At 35.2% G+C, this 20,355-nt stretch overlaps 1 protein-coding gene across 1 annotated transcript in view; it reads right to left on the bottom strand.

The window, feature by feature from the left end:
• The window catches only part of LOC123528578 (SCO-spondin-like), a 122,311-nt gene that overhangs the window by 15,228 nt on the left and 86,728 nt on the right, over nt 1-20,355 (bottom strand). Inside the window, exons 32-42 of the mRNA XM_053520907.1 lie at nt 18,927-19,097; nt 15,141-15,311; nt 13,288-13,458; nt 12,467-12,478; nt 11,619-11,754; nt 10,637-10,812; nt 5,597-5,611; nt 4,511-4,582; nt 3,068-3,124; nt 2,235-2,387; nt 937-1,110 (exon numbers count right to left, since the gene is read on the bottom strand). Coding sequence (XP_053376882.1) covers nt 937-1,110; nt 2,235-2,387; nt 3,068-3,124; nt 4,511-4,582; nt 5,597-5,611; nt 10,637-10,812; nt 11,619-11,754; nt 12,467-12,478; nt 13,288-13,458; nt 15,141-15,311; nt 18,927-19,097 — 1,308 coding nt within the window. The remainder of the gene's footprint in view (nt 1-936; nt 1,111-2,234; nt 2,388-3,067; nt 3,125-4,510; nt 4,583-5,596; nt 5,612-10,636; nt 10,813-11,618; nt 11,755-12,466; nt 12,479-13,287; nt 13,459-15,140; nt 15,312-18,926; nt 19,098-20,355) is intronic.

Here is a 20,355-nt window from a genome sequence, read left to right as displayed (position 1 = left end):
TAATGTGGTCATTTGTTTCTTATCACGTTACTGTGGCAATCACGCAGCGATTACGTCCCTTAGTGCCTATAGCAAATGATCTGAAAGAATAGTTTCTTAAAACTTAAGCCCTAAATATAAGACCTGACATAACTCATATCACTATATGTTCATTTTAATTAATATTTCATATTTTCCACATTATGTCAGGTCGCCGAATAATGCGCAGTATAATTCATATCGACGATTGTTTCTCGGAACCAGCGTTTGTTTACTTAGCTCCTTATAGACCGAGGTCATAATCTATAACGAAGCGGTCAACGTTGAGTTAGTTCCATTCATACGGACATTTCATTCATGGAGGCGAATTAATTTACCATCATTATGTAATATTTTCTAATGTTATAATAGTCTGGCGAATATCGCCAGCCTAATAAAAAATTATTGTCGTTTGTATGATATTATTGCTTTCGGATTCGGCATTAAAGCAACACTGAAAAACAAAGTTCAAAGTTCAAAGTTTATTGGAAGCCGCACATGAATACTAAATGATAAACAAGAAAAAATTATATTGATATAATTCAATTTCTATCAAAATGTGAAAATCAATATTTTTCAATATTTTCAATATTATAATGAATAGTACATTAGCAAGTAACGTGTCATATAAAATGAACTTACAACATTCCAACAACCAACAAGCACTTACATACTAGCATTCCCATCTTCTTATGACAATAACTGAACAAATAAAGATACAATGAAACAATGAGTTAACAAGTAAAGGTATATTTGTGAATAAGTTAGCAGAATAAATATAAAGATGAAATGGAAAGAATGAAGGGGGTTACCACAAGCACAATCGAGTCCATTTTTCTTAGAAAGATATTACTGCGTATAATTTCGTACACAGGGAATTTCTCTCTCGCTACATATTTCAGTATTAGCTGTAATTACCCATGCAATCTTGCTTGGTACAAGACCGGTTCTCCATTCCGCCACCTGCAGGACAGTCTTTACCATGTGGTCTATTTTGGTCAAACACGCATGAGCGTCCTCTTTGCACGACTCCACGTCCGCATGTGACGGAACATGCTGACCATTTGCCCCACGCTCCCCATTGTCCGTCATCTAAAATATTAATTAGATGCGAAAATTATGTCGTTAGCAATGTGAGACTTTGGTCAGTTATCCCCCTTTCATACTCTTTTAAGTAAGTAGGTCCTTTCATTTGGACTACTCTGTTATTATCGCTATGTTATTTGTAACAATATGATGTAAATGAAGCTCAGACATTGATCATCATGACTATTAATTTAATTTTGCCTTCAGTTACATATTCTATAAACACATGTGTGTCTTAATTTTGACATTCCAGACATTTAATTTTACAAATATGCAATATATCTCACACCGTAGAACTGAGATATTTCATAGACAAAACAGCGATAAAGTCAGAGGATTCAAAATGATTGGACCAACTTAAAATCATAATCCAATAAGGGAGACAACTTGAAACTTTCTAAAGTCCCATATTATCGAGAGCATAATCGTTTATATTTAAGGTAATAACAATCGGCAACTTCCATGCAATTACGCGCCATCGTATGCTTTTCCGGCATCCTATAATCATGCTAGAAATTACAACCGGAGATTCCCGAAATTGCATACGAAAAAAATGTCATCGAATGGAAAATGCGGGTGAACAGTCCTAAACATAGTGTCTGTACTACCGATGAAAATCTGGAATTATCTTCATTAAAATTTTACCACTACAAACTAGAACATATTTTGAATTCTACCGTTTAGGAGAAAATTCACATATCAAAAGTTAACAAGTATACTCTCTTATGTTATAGATCATGCCACTAATGTAACACCGTTTTTATGGAATATTTTACATACATCATATACAAACGAAAGCTATCATTTAAGGGCGCAACATTTATCATGCAGGCCGATCTGTCCAGAGGAATAGAGCGAGAAAAAGTTTTCTGAACAGAGTGAGAGATATTTTAGATACAGGTGTGTCCAACTAATTAAGGATAGCTTTTATTAATGCTTAATGTAATGCACCGATACACGCAAAACCTATTTCACTGGAAGACGAAGTAATGACTTCTTAGTTTGGTGTTAGGCATTGAGGAGTATCTCAGAAGGTTTTAGTGCCTAGACTGACCGGAACTAGTCAGTAAGCTCTGAACGTATTTTATCCTAATAGTTTACAACAACAGACAATTGAAAAGATATATTACTAGGACATGTCCCAATTCTGCTCTTCAATTGGTCCCACGGAATGTTATAGCAAAGTCTATTGTCCCCTGTGTCACAGCATTCCTTCGTTTGTTTTTCATACCCGCTTACGCATAATGTAGAACATGCCGCATACTGTTGCCATGACGACCAGCCTGAAATATTGGTGGGGAAAATTTGTTAAGAACTAAACATCACTCGATACAAGTAAAGGGTTTAATGAAAAGGAAAAGGAAAAATAAAAGGGAAATGTAGCGCCATTGGAGCCAATAAAACAAAACGACGACAATAAAAATGTACGTGAAATAAAATGTACATTTGAAAAGTAATTAAAATTTGAAAAGCAACGCAACATCCACAAAAATATAACGCAACTGAGAGGATATGTAATATATATAAACATTTCGCAAATTCATCGTGTAAGTAATTGTTTTAAATAGCCGTAGACGTGCTACATTCCCCGTGGTTTTGTTCGACGAATAACTTCGAAACATCTGTTAGGATAATCTTACGTATATAAATGGCGTTAGCAAGAAATTAGTTTTTTCCGAATTAAGGTAAGTTTGTGCTGTTTTGTATAGATCTAATTATAGATGATCGGGTTTTATCGGTTTTTTTTTTCAAGAAATTGTTAAAATAATACTGGAAAACAGAAACGAACGACTAAGTACTTTATAGTTAAAAAGGCTCAGTTTGACACTATAAATATATTCTACACAATCAAAGTAAGTTCTGTCTGCAAAAGGTTTTATAATCAATTTAGTAATAGTTCTTGTGTAGTAGCTTTCTAATTGAAAACATTATACGGTTTACAGCAGCAAACGGAAAGGTGTACCTGTGAAGTGGTGGTTGCTGTCGAAAATGAAGCGTCTTGGGACTGAATGTACATCATCTACAGTAAAGTAACACATTATGTTAATGCAAATTATTATTAGATCTATATTTCCATCGATCTAAACACAGTTACATGATTAACGATAAAAAGTCGTATTTGCTCATAGGTGGAACCAAAAACACGTATTGACCTCCATAAGGGACGTCATAACATTTTGACGTCAAAACGAGGTGACGTTGTACCCAATTTATGGCAAAACACTAAAAAATGACAAACCGTTGCAAATACTTGGATTTTTGTTAATAGCATTTTACTTCTTAGATTTAGTTATAAACAACTGTTGCCTTGTACACTCGATAAATATCACATTTTCCATGCCAATAAATCCACAAATCGATGTCTCTAAAAGGCTATAATTGTGTAGCATTGGCTATTGTATATCTATATAGATAAAAATGAATTGCTTTTAAATAGATCTATGCATTATATAAATCACCGTTAAAAAGTCGTATTGTCTCGGGGCGGAAGTAAAAACACGTATTTACCTCAAACAGTGACGTCATGATATTCGACGTCGAGGCAATATGACGCCGTACACAATTTACTGGAAATAATATGACCTTTCTCTGTTCCTGCTTAGATTTTATTACTTTTTTTCTAATTTAACCTTCCAAGTGTCGGATTTGATAACAAAAAATCTGACAAAAGCGGTAACTTTTCCCTAAGTAGATAAATCTTCATATTGACCGATTCCAAAAGGCAATAATTGTGCAATATTTGTTAAAGTAAGTAAAAGAAGATGCACATATTATTTGCAGAGAATCGCTAAACTGACTTTGAATATATATCATTTAACAAATAGTCAAGGCCTTCGAGTGGCTTGTCGTGTAATTTATCACGGTTCAGAGTTCAGATGCGCAGGAATTGAACAACGAGGGAGTTAGCCCGAGTGGTAAAATATCTGAACGATGAACCGTGGTAAATTAGACGACAAACCAGAAGAAGGCCTTGATTAGTTTCGTTCCTACATGGTTATTGAAATTTTTTGAAGGGCTCCATTTATCCAGGTAGTAATATACCGGATGTCATACGGCAATTTGATGTCATAACTGACGTCATAATGCTCTCTAACTGGTCCGTGCGTCAACCATTGTTTATCGCAGAATATACAGAGCTTGGCTTTCTTCTTTATTTAACTGGTAATTAAATCCAGCCATGTTAGAATTAAAGTTAAAAACTGAAATGAATATCTATAGAACTGTTTTTACTACTTTACTTCTTTTGTCAGGTAATACCCTATTAGAAACAACATTATAATTATTAAGAAATTAAAACCTTTGCTTGTTGTTCCTTTCCGCTGTGGTTCCTTCTTACACGGATAAAGTTAGTAAATACTTAAAATAAATATAAAAAGCACAATTATTGTAATATATGCATAGTTACCTTCAAGTCTCCTCCTGATATTTCCGAAGCATAACCGACAGCAAAATAACAACAAAATATATGTCACTATTCCTACAAAAAGTTAAATCTAATTATATTTGTAACATATATTATCTAGTAATACTTAAACATAGCATTGCAATACCCATACTAATTTTTCACCTGCTTAAGTATTGAAATGGACACTGTGCATGTACGTGCTATAGTGTACTGCAAGTCCAAGTAAAGTGTGGCATTTTGCATTGGTTCTGTTAGAAGTATTTAACGTAAACAAGCAAAAAGTACCATGCAGTCAGATTTGTTTTATTCTTCAGGTAGTGGACCCGTATTCGGCAATTTCCGCGTGTTTCTGTATTCTAGTCTGTTACTTTGGTATTCCTCGATGGTTGAAAATGGTGTGTTGGGGTTCAACCGACAGAATTATGGTCATTGAGCCGTGCCATGGGAAAACCAACATAGTGGGTGTGCGACCAGCATGGATCCAGACCAGCCTGCGCATCCGCGCAGTCAGGTCAGGATCCATGCTGTTCGCTAACAGTTTCTCCAACTCCAATAGGCTTTAAAAGCGAACAGCATAGAGCCTGACCAGACTGCGCGGATGCGCAGGCTGGTCTGGATCCATGCTGGTCGCAAACCCACTATGTTGGTTTTCCCATGGCACGGCTCATATAGCGACTTTCCTTCTTTGATGGTGGACGAAGAATCCAGATGCCCCTCCGTGCATTATTTCATCGTGACCGGGCACCTGGGTATAACCACCAACTTTTCGTAAGCCAGCTGAATGGTTTCCTCACATGAAGATTTCAACGCCCAGAGTAAGGCTAGAACACACATCAGTCAGGTGCAAGTGATTCGAAGTAGCTCATACGCGTAATGGTTTCGTTGACTGCCGGAAAATCGAAATCACATACGGAACGGAAATTATCGATTGTCATTACGGGCCCATTTCTTACAGATTGTGTTTACAGACAGATTTGCTATTATGTCAATTAATTTTAGCGCTGTAATTGTTATCAGTCATGATCTTATTTCATTAAATGTGAATATATAATATTTGCCTATGTACAAAATAGAATATATTCTTACCATGAGGAGGCATCACTACGTTAAGATAAAGGTCAGAAAACTATTATCTTGTTGGAGATATACACGTTGATAACCCAGTTTCTAATAGTTTTGAATGACGTAAGTGTCAGAATAAGGTTAAAATGTCAACAACAAGTGTCTGGTATGTGGGCCGGTAGTCTAGTGGTAACACGCTGGGTTGTCAATCCAGAGGTCCGGGGTTCGAATTCCGGTCTAGGCACTGGAAATTTCTGAGATGCTCTTGAGTTTCTCCCACCTACCTAAGAGGCCTGTACTGGTTCTTCCCAGGAAAGACGGATTCGCGTGTATCGGTAGAGGATAAATTTCGCGTCCTGTATGGCTGCGTTTGCTATATTTAAAGCGACTTTGAACGTGTTTATCATGAAAAGGGCGCTATATAAATCTGGTATAATAATGTGTTTTCGCATGGCAGCCAAACATCATCAGATGCAATAGGATTATAATCGAAACCAGTGAGGTCTATTATATTATTCTTGCATAAAACTACCTTTTCACTGGATCAGGTAATTCACGTGCTGCTAATACACGTTGTTGTTTTTTCAATGCTGTGTCAGGGCAGGAAGGCCTAATACGTATTAGCTGTTCCAGGTCAGTGCCGAATATTTATTCTTGCGCAGATGTACAACTGGTATCAGCAACTTGTTTGTTCCATAATAACCACTTTATGTAGAATTAAAGATACAATCTAATGAATAGTAAGTTTTGCTGTATCACTTATGCAACCCTGAACAAACGCACTACCACCATCCTCGTCATCCCTGCAGAGTTAATGCGCTTACTCGCTACTCCCTCTGTTTACTTCCTTTCTAATTCAGCGCCGATTTAATTTTGTCGATAAGCATGGATGCATTGAATCGCGTGTAACATGTGCGATTGTTAGTTTTCATGAATCATAGCAACGGTTTTAGAAAGTATCAGTCGGTATCTTTTTTTAGTTTATTTCTCACAGAGTTCATATTTATCTTGAAAGTAGGTCAATACGTTCGTACTCACCCGTACTCAAAATACCTTTTCGTACTCAAAATAGCTCATATGTAAAATCATAATCTTTTAATTGTGTTTATGTTTACCGAATTTTTAAATGAAATGCAAACATATGGTTAGTGTAATGCTTGCAATAAGGAGAAATATACATGATATTTTAACATTGAATACATGCTTTAGGTAGTGTTGTGTGACATGAATATGGATATTTGAATCAGATTGACCGTTTCCAAGAGCAGCAGAATGGAAAATAAAAAATGAAAGTTATCACCTTTGAAAACAGTATTTTTTAAAAAATCGCGTATTTTTGTCCGCTTCATATTATATGTTATGTATATTGTCTTGTTTGTTGGTTGTTAATTTCCTTCCCCCACTCGCCCCTTACTTTTACGGTAGGTGAGGTCAGGTCCCTGAGCGGTGCTCCACTGTGTATTTTATCTTACTTGTCTGTTTGATTTCCCGTGTCTGTGTGTGTGCGTGTGTGCGTATGCGTGTGCGTGTGCGCGTTTCTTGTCTTGCGCAGGTTTATTGTTTACCGTCTAGGGAGACTGCGTTGTTGTTGTTGTTTTTTTTTGGAGTGTGGTTTCTCTGTTGAATTGTCATCCTTGCCTTTTCCCACTTGCCCCAACGCCAGTACCCTACCCCTTTTCTCATCTTGAAAATAATTTAACTGTATCTTTTGGATTTTTAAAGCAATTCATCTGCTATATCTTTCCAGTTCAGTTCCTATTTGTTGCGGGTCTGTTTTGAGATGCATGGATCTCGTCTTGTTTGCTGTGCTTGCAGGAAATCTGCCCTTGTTTTGTCACTCAATATCAGCAATATTACTGTTATCCAAATTGTTTCAGCCTTCTCATTAATTTAGGATCATCTTACAAACTGAACAAGAAACACTTTCATGCGAAGCATCATAGATTTTTATTGATGATGGATTACTTAATGAATTTGATTCAAACTTAAAATAGTTGTTCAACATCATCACTCACATCATATGACACAACGGCCATAACTCTTGCACTAATATTTCATGAATTATCCCCCTTTTTACTTAGAATTTCAGGTTAAAGTTTTGGTGCACTTTCACTTTATCTCAGTTATTACTAAATGGATTTGATTCAAAACTTAAAATAGTTGTTTCACCTTATCACCCATATCATATGACACAAAGTGCATAACTCCAATTTTTCATGAATTATGCTCCCTTTTATTTAGAATTTAAGGTTAATGTTGATGCATTTTTACTATATCTCAGTTATTACTAAATGGATTTGATTCTTGATTCAAACTTGAAGTAGTTGTTTCACATCATCACCCACATCATATGACACAAGGTACATAACTCTTGCACCAATATTTTATGAATTATGCTCCATTTTTGCTTAGAATTATACTTATTTAGTGTTTTGATACACTTTATCTCTCTTATTACTTAGTATATTTGACTCAGACTCAAGCTGTTGTGCAATATCTTCATCCACCATTGGAGTCATTAAACACTCCAGTGACAGCTCAAGCTTCCTCAGATGTGCCCAGTTTCACTAACCAGCATCGAAATAGCCGAGCGCGCTGTCTCCTGTGACAGCTCTTGTTTACTATGGTATGAAATAAAAAGTTTATTTAACAATGTTGAGTAAAATACTGAATTCAATAGGACTAATAAACTGAGTAAAAATCCATATTCGTTCAAATATGAGTTATTTCTGCTGAATACGAGTCCAACAGAATTCATTATTGTACTCAACTCTGTTAAATAACCTCATAATAGACATTTGCAAATTAAGTCTACGTGGACTGTGGACACCCAAGACGATAGATTTTTCATGGGGACCGTCACAACATAATTTGATTATATTATGCGCGGTAAGAAAAAAGAGTTTATAACGGCAATAGGGTTTGGGTTATTATATCATCACTATGCGGTAGGTGATATAAATTCGGATGTGCCTGCTTTTAGCTCGACTTTTCGAAGAAAAAGTAGAGCTATTGCACTCGCTCCGCGTCGGCGTCGCCGTTGGTTAAAGTTTTTGATAAAGTCAAATATATCTGTTACTATCAAAGCTATTGACTTGAAACTTAAAATAGTTATTTACTATCGAAGTCTACACCAGGAAAAACAAACCCCATAACTCTGATTTGAATTTTGACAGAATTACGCCCTCTTTTTACTTAGAATTTTTTGTTAAAATTTTTGAAAAAGTCAAATATCTCTGTTACTATTAAAGCTTTTGACTTGAAACTTAAAATGCTTTTTTACTATCAAAGTTTAAACGCGGAGAAACAATCCCCATTACTCTGATTTGAATTTTGACAGAGTTATGTCCCGATTTTACTGGGAAAGTTTTTACTGGCAAAGCTCTAATTCAGAGTCAAGCACTGATAAAAGTCGAGCGCGCTGTCTTACGGACAGCTCTTGTTCCGTGTTTCTGTCCATCAGAGAGAAGTTATGCTACACATATCGCCAAAAGTATTAAAGCGAGCCATGCGCTCTGCACGTCGTCATAATGTGGTGAACATTTGTGCCAAGTTTCTTTAAAATCCTTCAAGCAGTTCAAGAGTTACACATCGCACTAGAAACAAAGTTATATAACCTTTGACCCGACCCCTAAGTGTAACATTGACCATGTCTCGATGTGGTGGACATTTGTGCAATGTTTCTTTAAAAACAGATCAAGAGTTACAGAGCGGACATGAAACAAGGTCATACGACCTTGACACCTAAGTGTGACTTTGACCTTAAAGCGAGCCACCTGATACAGGCGCTCTGCACGTCCTCTTGATGTGGAGAACATTTGTCAAGTTTGTTTAAAATCCTTTAAGGGGTTCACGAGTTACACAGCGGAGTCGACATGAAATTGCTAACGGACAGACGGACACACAGACAGACAGACGGCCAGATGAACACCTGTGGTTTCCCAAAATACGTCCCCTCGGGCATATAATAACAACAAAGGAATGGAGACGCAAGCTATTACGTTTTCCACAGTTTTCACAATGATTTACCTACTGACCTACATTTTGATCCCAGCTGACCCAGTTTAGATTGTTTCATGTCGGACGACGACGACGATGGAATACGGATACTTTGTGATCAGACTAGCTCATCTTTTCAGCTTTGACGTAGATGACAAACTTATAATATTAAAGAACATTTCAGGGAAATGTTATGACGCTAGATCAAATACTTTTTGCGATATGTATAACAAAACATTTCTCTGGTGAACAGACGGACGGAAAGACAAATCCAAATCTTATTATGTTCGGTGACATAATAAGTCAGACCTTACCATCATTATAGGAAAGTTTCCATCGACTTCCTCTAAATTACTTCGATATAAATAGATTGTGCGAAAGGGGGATAAAATTGAAAATAGGTTTTGCTTTTTTCGAAGGGGCTCCAGCGAACGTCTCCGGGTGGGTTTTTCAATTTTCAAAACCTAGAGATCAAGGGAAGTAATCAGATAATAAATATTGTAATGATTCAACCAAGAGTCATTACATAATCTTTTTTTTTGTTTTGTAAATCAGTGTCCAACGAACAAGTTCAATTCAGCTTAGTTTTTTACTGTTACAAATACTTGTGAACTGTTATAATCGTTGATCAATGGCGTTAACGTTAAACACTTCACTGATCTGCATTGATGCACATGTACCAGAATCTTCGTGGGCAAGTCATGCGGCCGTACACCGGTTCATATTAAGTTAAGAAATGTATCATAGCGCTATGTCTGTGCGACTGAATACAGATCAACGACAAAGATAGGCCATATACACCACATACAGAAATGAACTAACAGAATAATAAACAACTGAAACATATCCACATAACGATGTTTTATTAAATATTTTAGAAATGAGAATATTTACTAAGAAACTGAATTGTTTTGAAAATCTACCCAGTAAATGCAATGCAAACATTGAATATGCAAAATCATTTTCTGAAATTTTACACGCATTATACCAAGAAAGATAAAGATAAAGTATTGCTTTAAACTTAAAACTAAGAATAAATGATTTCCTTCCCCACTGAAACTAATTAGTTTGGACTCCATTTGTTGGAAGGATTGATTATCTGATTGCAATTGTCCGTGTCACAACAAAACTCGCAATGAAACTGGTTCGTGTAGATATAACTTTGGTCAAAATTTGTACATTTACTATCTTTTGCATATTTATCAAACCATCCGTTCTTACATTCCTCTCTGGTACCGCACCTAAAATGGACAATGTTTTGAGTATCTTAACTTCATATTCGTTGTCAACTTTGTGCATATTTTACAATTTTGCTATTGTTTTAAACATCTGACAATTAACCCGATAATGGCAATAAATTCTGCAACAACTATTATAGTCTATAGCTGCACCATAAGAAAACCAACACACTTGCATTTGCGACCAGCATGGATCAAGACCAGCCTGCGCAGGATCCATGCTGTTCGCTTTCAAAGCCTATTGCAATTAGAGAAACCGTTAGCGAACAGCATGGATCCTGACCAGACTGCAAATGCGCTCATATTAAGTGTGCTCTGAAACATCGAGGCTGTCGGTAAACTCTAGCCTCATCTGTTTAATGCAGGCCTCTGTATAAAGTTTTCTATTAATGTTCATATGCAGTTATATATTGAAGAGCCACATTATATCTTGATACAATCATAAATACTGAAATACATGTATTACATTCTAAATCTACAAAAATATGTGAATAGGGTTTAGTGAAAAATACCCAAAGCAACGCTACAACTATATCCTTTTTTTTTCAACATATTTTTGGACAGTCTGATTTAAAATTATCCGTCTCCAGCCCTAAAACATATAACTTACAAAATACAAACAAAAACTCAAGCAGATTAATTGCAGCTAATAAGAAATAACGTAAACTATACGTTTTATTCTATATCACTTAAAGCAAGGAAGAAGAGACACTCGTCTGATCAATACATAAAATCACAAAAATACTCATTAACTGAGATAAGTCACTAGAACACATGAAAAAATACATAAAGTAACACATTGTAAATACCTCATATCAACCGTCCTTGTTGCATCCCTGAAATTGTTAAGTGTGTTGATACAAAATTGCTTTTCAGGCGGGCATTTACTCGGGGAATTAAGTCTCTCACAGATGACAGGAGGTCCTTCGCAAGTAAAGCAAGACCCTGTACGAGGAAAACAACTTATATAATAACAGTTATATTTAATTTTGTAATGATACATGTACACATTTAATAAATTTTTCAAGTTCTCTTCACTTATATTTGGCGACCAAGACCTGAAGGAGCTTATACATTTGTGTTGTTGCTTTCAAACTTTAGATATCCTTTTGCTTAGCAATGCTAAATATATGTTGATTTTTTCTCTTCTTCGATGGAACAGTTCTTTACATTATACATCTCCTTGTGTAATAATACAAAAATTATGCAAACTTTTAATTTTATGTGAAAATTTTGTATGAGAAAATTAATTGCAATATGTAGAGTAACGATGTATGATAATATAAGCAAATAGCTATAAATTGTATCATAGCTGTTGTACTTTGAAACTTTAAATAATTATAATGTGGTATATCAAAATTTTTTAAAAGATTATTTTCCAAACGAAACTTTTTTTAATCTATATAAAAGAGAATGGCATAAAATGTCAAAAAATTACCTCAGTTTTAAAAACAAAACAAATTCAAAATGTTTCAGTTGGACTATATAACCGCGTACGGTCATTATTATACTAATATGATAACGGATGATTGCAATGAAAAATGTGTTAAATATTTAACTTAAATCATGATTAAATTTTTTGTAAAGTCACGTTTTTGTCAGTTCTTGCACCAGTAATTTGACACCTTTCCACACGAGGGAAATTGAAAATACTTACTCGGCTTGATCACTGAAAAATAAAGAAAACTTTATTACACCTTCTCACGGAAAAATGTTTTGTTCTATTATTTTGCATCTAACTTGAACAAAATTATTTCCTTTTCGGTTTTAGAAAATGTGACAGAAAATTGCTTATACCAGATCCAATAATTCTGATTTTATTTAAACATAATTATTTCCATTCTTGCACTCGGAAAATATGTCATTTGATATTTTTGAAAGAGATGATTTTAAACCTCTCACAAACATGTTAGATAGCAATGCAAGTGTACACATCAGGTTCCATAATTCTGTTTTTAACTTTAATTTTACTAATGTGGCAAAACCGTTGTTTTCCTTAAATAGCTCTGCAACCAAAACAAAAAGGTATTATACTGGACCTTGAAAGCAGATTGTAAGGATCATAAGACAAATCCACGTACCAGGTCAGAACAGTTCTAACTTTGTTTTAACAAAACTACTGGTATTTCTCCTATTTTTGAAAATGTGCAAGAATTACCTTTCCTTCAATATTTCATACTGGAAGATGAAAGAGTCAATAGAAAAAGCAAAGGTACAATAACCTTATCATAAATATTTATGAACTTAACTCCTATTTTGTTTTCTCTTCTTCTTAATTACTTTGCATGATAACAACAACCGGGTTGAGCACTTACCCTATCCTGAAATTCAACAATTAGTATTTTGCCACTATCTTAAAAGCTTCTGAGAAATACATTTTCGTTGGAATTTTCAAAGGTTTTTTATATGTTGATTTATTCACTGATAACTTGAACAGAATTTTAGAATTTTATTATCATCTCCAAATTAAATATATACCTGGACATGTATTGTTATTGCAAATCTGAACGACTCTAGACTTCCCATTACAATAATTTCCCTGTGGTACATGCGGAGCAAAGTGACAATAACGGTGACGGCGCTGTGTTCCTCCTCCACAAGTTGCTGAGCACGTGGTCCAGTTAGACCACGCAAGCCAAATACCATCAACTATATAAATGAAGCTTGATAAATAAATTTATTCATTAAAACTCATCGAAAATATATGTTTGCGTAAATATCATTCCGTCAAAATGACGACTTAATGAATAAAACTTTAAACATACGTTTTTTAAAAAAGTGTTTGCTTCAAATGAAAATATCTCGATTTTTTAAAGATATATTTTTAATATTAATTTATACATTTGTATATTCTAGGATGAGATAAAATCGCTTAATACTTCTTTGAAATGACAAACATTGCCACATATATGATGCTTAATAGAATATGTTAAGCAATTCACAAAATCACTTTACAGACGAGACGAAGACACGAATGGACGAACAGCTGATGATTTGTCGTATATTGTATTCCTGTGCTCGGGGTGAAGGCACGAGGACTGGAAAATACGTCAAACTGTTGATCTGTCGTGTCTTCGTGTGTTCGGGGTGAAGACTGAGGGCATAGAAGGAAAACAAAATGTTGATTTGTCGTGTCTTCGTGTCACAGTTTGCTCGGAGAGAAGACGCGGTAAATAAAGAGCAACGACAATACGTTTGATGACCACCGACACGACATTTTTGCCTATATAACATTATTGTCACCCCTTATAAAGTCCTCCACCCCCGACCCTATTTTGCCCTTTACCATTTCCTTCCCCTCCATCAATATTTAGCATGAATTAATATGTACTTGTTGGATGTTTGAAGCAACCCGTCTGAAATATTTTTCCATTACAGCTTCTTTTTGTTGTTGGCAAATGCGTGGCCCTGGGGCTGTGTTTTTGGTGCTCTGTGGCTTCCGAGAAATCTACCCTTACCTATTATCTTTCATTATTTCGCCTTTCATGTTTCGTGTATTCGTGTCTTTGCCCCGACACGCAAGGACAAGACGACACAATAAATTAGCAGAGTTTTGTGCTTTTGTGTTTTCATTTCTTCGTATCCTCACCCGGAAAGAGCGAACACACGCAACGGAATAAATTATCCACCATAGTGTTATGGCATTTTCATATGTTTTGGTTTTAGATTATGTCTTTTATAACGTTAAATAGCGTTTTCAACAATATTGCCACAATATTTATCGACCAGTTAACCTGAGCAATATTTCTTCCCGATATGAATCGAAGGTTGATGCCAAAATGGCATTAAACGTTATATTTTTATACAATCATAACACGGAACATACGCCTCATCCGAGATTCGGACTCGCCAACTTTTGAAATTTTGTTCCGTGCATACCTATCAACCAGAACCGTTATTTAGAGTTACACGTATCATTGTGGCGTATATACTGCCTTAATTGATCAAATTTTGAATGATACATTATTTTCTTTATTGCCGCCAGCCTTAAATGTGACAGGTAATATTCAAACTCTAGTCAATCTCAAGACATATTCCTACACTTTACAGCGAAGTTGATACAGCTAGAGTTAGTTCATGATAATAGTTTTAAGACAAGTGATCGCGAGATATATGTACAATTTGACAAGTCTGTGAAGCAAGACTGCTGCAAAAAGTGTTAGCATAATATTTATGCATGTTTTCTTCTAAAAATATAGAAATCATCTCTCATCCCTTGCCATCTGATGACATATTTATGCATCCTGACATACGCAAAGTATCAAAGCTTTTCAAAATAGCTTTTAGAATTTACCAGTTATGCAAATAAATATTGCTTAAATTTTGCGAACCTGGGCACGTATTCGTATTGCAAGACTGTTGTTCTGCTGCTGTTCCTGTACAATAATCGCCTTGCGGAACGCGAGGCGGGAATTGGCAATTACGATGGCGCTTCTTTAAACCTCCTCCACACGTGACTGTGCATGCGGTCCAAGGTGACCATGTTACCCAAACACCGTCAACTGCAATAAAATATATTCATTCAGTATGTCGGTTTATTACTTGACTCCATACATAAATTGCAGGTCCTTAGTATGTGCTATTGACCGGCTACTATTCAACACAAACTTTCGCCGGGCAAAAGTCAATACTAATTGAAGAACATAAATAGAAAAAACTTCTGATTCCATGTCTGACCTCGGACAATAGTTTTGACTATGGATCAGTAAGACATTCAGTAGGTGTATACTATCTATCACTGGCAGTTCGCTAAAAATGAATATACCCTTACGTATTGTATTCAGACAGAAGAAGAGAATAATTCAAACACATTCGTTGATTTGCAACTATAACATAAGTAATGTTTTCTTGCATTCATGCATGTGCAATCCTGTCGAAAACCGCACACATTTTCATATTTTTCTCACAACACCACGATTTTTCAAAAACATCTTTTGTTTCATTTTAAATCGAAACAGTTACCATCAGATAGGAAATGATTTAACTATGAAAATAAGTCATCGCACTATATGTTTCTTAAAGAAATAAGAGAGTTATGGCCATTATTTTTTAAATGTAAATGCTGTCTGATTCGGCAACACTGAGGCAACACTGAAAAACGCACATGAATACTAAAATGATTAACAAGGGATTCAACAAATTGTTTATTATGTGCGTTGTTTGTTTTTTCTTACTTTCTTCTTTCTGTGTCTTGTTGCTTGTTTTGCTGTTATTTCATGAGAAAGAATTGTTTTAAATTGAAGTTGATATCGACTTCAACATATTTGTAGAAATAGACATACCGCTATTACAAATAACAAGTTTAAGCTTTATCAGATACAATTTTCTGTTTTATATCAATTTCAATTTTTGCGTTTTAGAGTGGGTGTTTTAGACTAATAATTTACAATCTCAATTTCCCCTCAAGACTGTTTCCTACATTTAAAAGCAAAATTAATAGAGCAAGAGTTAGTTCATGATGATATTTTTAAAATTATTAAGACAAATGATCGTTATATTTAGATATATGTACATGTCGACAATCCAACATGTTTGAAACATGGCTGTCGCAAAAAGTGTTTGCATGATTTTAATGCTAGTTTCCTTCCATAGATATAGAAATCATCTAATGCCATCTGATAATACATCAATGTATCCTTATCTTAAAACGAGGAAGAGAAATGAATGAGATGCGCAGGAAAAAAAACACGTGAATTTTGGAAAATGTTCAAACCGAAAAATTAGAATTCGAGTGAAGCGATTAGTACGGAAGAATTTTATACGCATTTCAAGACTCTTGCCATGCAAAATAATGACATTGACGACGATGTGGAAGAATTTCTGAAACATTTTGATGAAAATCGGCCAAACAATGAAAATATTCTACACGAAATTGACAGGCCTATTACACAAGAGGAAATCCGAAAAGCCTGCTCAGATTTGAAACGGAATAAAAGTGCAGGCATAGATTCATGCACAAATGAATACTTTCTCGAAACAGCGGATATATTAGTCAGTTCTTGAGAAAAACATTTTAATTCCATTCTTGATGCAGGCGAATTTCCCAAACAATGGACACAGCGGGTAATAGTGCCAATATTAAAGAAACCGCCATTATGCATGTAATGATACCAATAATTATCGCGGTATTACACTTACAAGTTGTTTTGGGAAAATTTTTACTTCAATTTTGAATGAAAGAATTCAACAATGTTGCATAGGAAGTGATAGACTCACAAATGCACAGTTCGGGTATAGGGCAGATCATAGCACGACAGATGCCATTTTTGTCCTTCAGTTACTGATAAATATGAAAATAAACATGAGAGACAAGTTGTATGCAGCTTTTATAGACTACCAAAAGGCCTACGACAAAATCTACAGGAATGGTTTGTGGTACAAGCTTATTAAAGAAGGAATTAACGGGAAAATATTGAATGTTGTGAGAGCTATGTATACCGAAGTAAAAGCATGAATTAAACATTTCAATACGTTGTCAGACTTTTTTCAGTTGTGAAATGGGCCATTTTCAAAGAGAGATAACTTCTCCCATATTATGTTCTCTTTTCATCAACGACCCTGAAATAGCGTTACAGGCTAATTTATTTTCCGGTATAAATCTAGACCAGATATCCATATATCTCATACTGTTCGCTGACGATTGTATTTTATTAAGTGACACGCCCGAGGGTCGTCAGTCCCACTTGGATTTATTGGCAGAATATTGTATAAAATGGAAATTTACTGTAAACATTGATAAGACAAAAATTGTTGTATTTAGAACAGGTGGAAGATTGGCGCAAAACGAACACTGGACGTACTCGGATGTAGAAATTGATGTGGTTGAACAGTTCAACTACTTAGGATTTGTTGTTAGCAGTGGCGGATCTTTCAGGCGTGGCATTGACACTTTAGCGGGAAAAGCTTTAAAAGCCATGAACTCTATTTACACATTGACCAAAGACATGGATATACCAATTAATATTCACTTAAATTTATTTGATTCATATGTTTCTTCAATATTATGTTATTCGTCAGAAATATGGGGCTTTTCAACTGCCGATAAGATTGAAAGAGTCCATAGGAAATTTATAAAACGGATATTAAATGTGAAAATGTCTACCAGTAATCTAGCGATCTATGGTGAGACAGGTAGAACACCCCTTTATATAAACTGGAAAATCAGAATATTAAAATACTGGTTTAAACTTGTTAATAATAAGACCAATTGTATTTTACAAAATGTATATAGCAATATATGCTTGAGTGCTGTGAGAATGGGGATAATAACTGGCTTTATGAAGTCAAAAATATGTTAAACCTTTCAGGATTTGGTGAAATATGGTTATTTCCGTCCTCGGTAGGGTAGATGTTAAACAATTTATACCGGTGTTCAAAAGTAGACTGATAGACACTTACATTTCTGAATGGCGGATTAGTGTTAACAATAGTCCTAGCTTAATGTTATTTAAAGAGTTGAAAGAAACCTATGTAATGTCTCAATATTTGTTAACAACTGAAAATAAGAAACATCGGCACATTTTAACAAAGCTGAGAACGTCACCTTATTGGCTTAATATTGAATATGGTCGACATAGAGGCATAGAAAGACAAAATGGAGTACGTGAACTTTGTAATAAAAGAGTAGTCGAAGACGAGTATCACTTTGTGTTGGAATGTGAAGCATTTAAAGAGTTACGTATTATTCAAGTACCAAGATATTATAGAGTTAGACCAAGTATAGCTAAATTGGTATACATGTTGAAAATTGATAGTAAACTATTGCTGCATAAAATTTCTGTATATTTGATGAAAGCTTTCAAGCAAAGACAAAATATATTGAATGCGACATGATGGTGTAAAACGTTTTTATGCAAGTGATCATTTTAAATTTGTACTTTTTAAACATTCTCATCAGTTTGATTGTCATTCTGTGACTGTCATATTACTATTGTTGCCATTATTGTCATGATCATGCTATTATTTATATTTATATTGGTTTATGTCGATGTGCTGTATATGCATAAGACTTAATAAACTTTCTGTTCTGTTCTTATCTATGCAGATCATTAATCCATTTCAAAATAGTCTCAGTGATTGCCAATTATATAAATAAACATTGTTTAAAGTTTGCCAACCTGGGCACAAACTGGTACCACAAGACTGTTGTTGAACAGCTGTTCCTGTACAATCCTGGCCGTGCGGCAAGTTACTTTGGAAGTGGCATTTACGATGGCGGTTCTCTACACCTCCTCCGCACGTGACTGTGCATGCGGTCCAAGGTGACCATGCTAGCCAAACACCGTCAACTGCAATGAAATATTTTCATTCAGTATCCCGGTTTATTATATGACTTCTTATATACAGGTCCGTACTTTGTGCCATTGGCCAGTCTATAATTCAACACAAAACTAAGGTCAATACTTGTGTGGGGGAAATATAGAAAAAAATAGTTCTGATAACATGACCTCGGGCCGAAAACCGCACACTTTTTAATATTTTTTCTCTCAGCACCACACATAAGAACGAAAAACTCACATTTAGCAAGGGCAGATCCAGGGTTTGATGTGTGGGTGTGTGTGTGTGTGTGGGGGGGGGGGTCAACTAGGGGGTTCTGGTGGCATACCCCCTCGGAAAATTTTAAAAACAATGGATACAATGGATCCATCTGGTGCATTCTGGTGCATTCTGGGCGTTCTGATTTACTTTATTTGGTATTTTGAAAAGGAAAGGATTTGTGACAACCAAAATAACATGCTAATTGTATTTCATGTTTATGACTTTTCAGACTTATTCTTGCATAAGTATCTCACAATGGAATTTCTTAGCTAGGATTTTATGGGGAGGGGTTACCAAGAACTATGAACACAGAAATGGTAAAGAGCATTATAGGAGTTCATGCAAACTTTGTTGGATTTTTATTGTGCGACTGTAGCGAGCGAAAAAATGCATATTTTATATTTTTTACCTAAAACAGAAGACATATTACCTATGCGAAGGTACCGAGCGAGTAAAAAATGCATATTTTATATTTTTTACCTAGAACAAAAGACAAATTACCTATGCGAGCATAGCGAGTGAGAAAAAAATGCATAATTTATATTTTTCACCTAAAACCAAAGATAAATACGTATGCGAGCGTAGCGAGCAAGAAAGAAATGCATATTTTGCACTTTTTTCACCTAGAACAAAAGACAAATACCTATGCGAGCGTAGAGTGCGAGAAAACATGCATATTTTGCACTTTTTGTTACCCAGAACAAAAGACAAATTACCTATGCTCCGGCGATTTTCAGTGGGAGGGCGCGCCGGGTGCGCCTCTCTCCTGGAACCGCCCTTGTTTATGAACTTGTTATTTTGATTCTAACACGACATACTAGTATCAACAGTGTTAGAAAAAATGGTAAAAACTGTTTACGACCTTGCTACGCACCTTGATCGGATGAGGTCATTGCACGCATTACTCTACATGCCTGTAGGTTATTTGCTAGTCGTATTAGAATCTACGATAAACCACACTTAGGAACTTATTATTTCTTAAACAACCAATGCAGTCTTTGTGTATCT

This window comes from Mercenaria mercenaria, chromosome 13 (assembly GCF_021730395.1).
Source record: "Mercenaria mercenaria strain notata chromosome 13, MADL_Memer_1, whole genome shotgun sequence".
NCBI lineage: Eukaryota > Metazoa > Mollusca > Bivalvia > Venerida > Veneridae > Mercenaria > Mercenaria mercenaria.
Note: the sequence above shows the minus strand (reverse complement) of the source record. Positions and strands in the feature narration are given on the sequence as shown.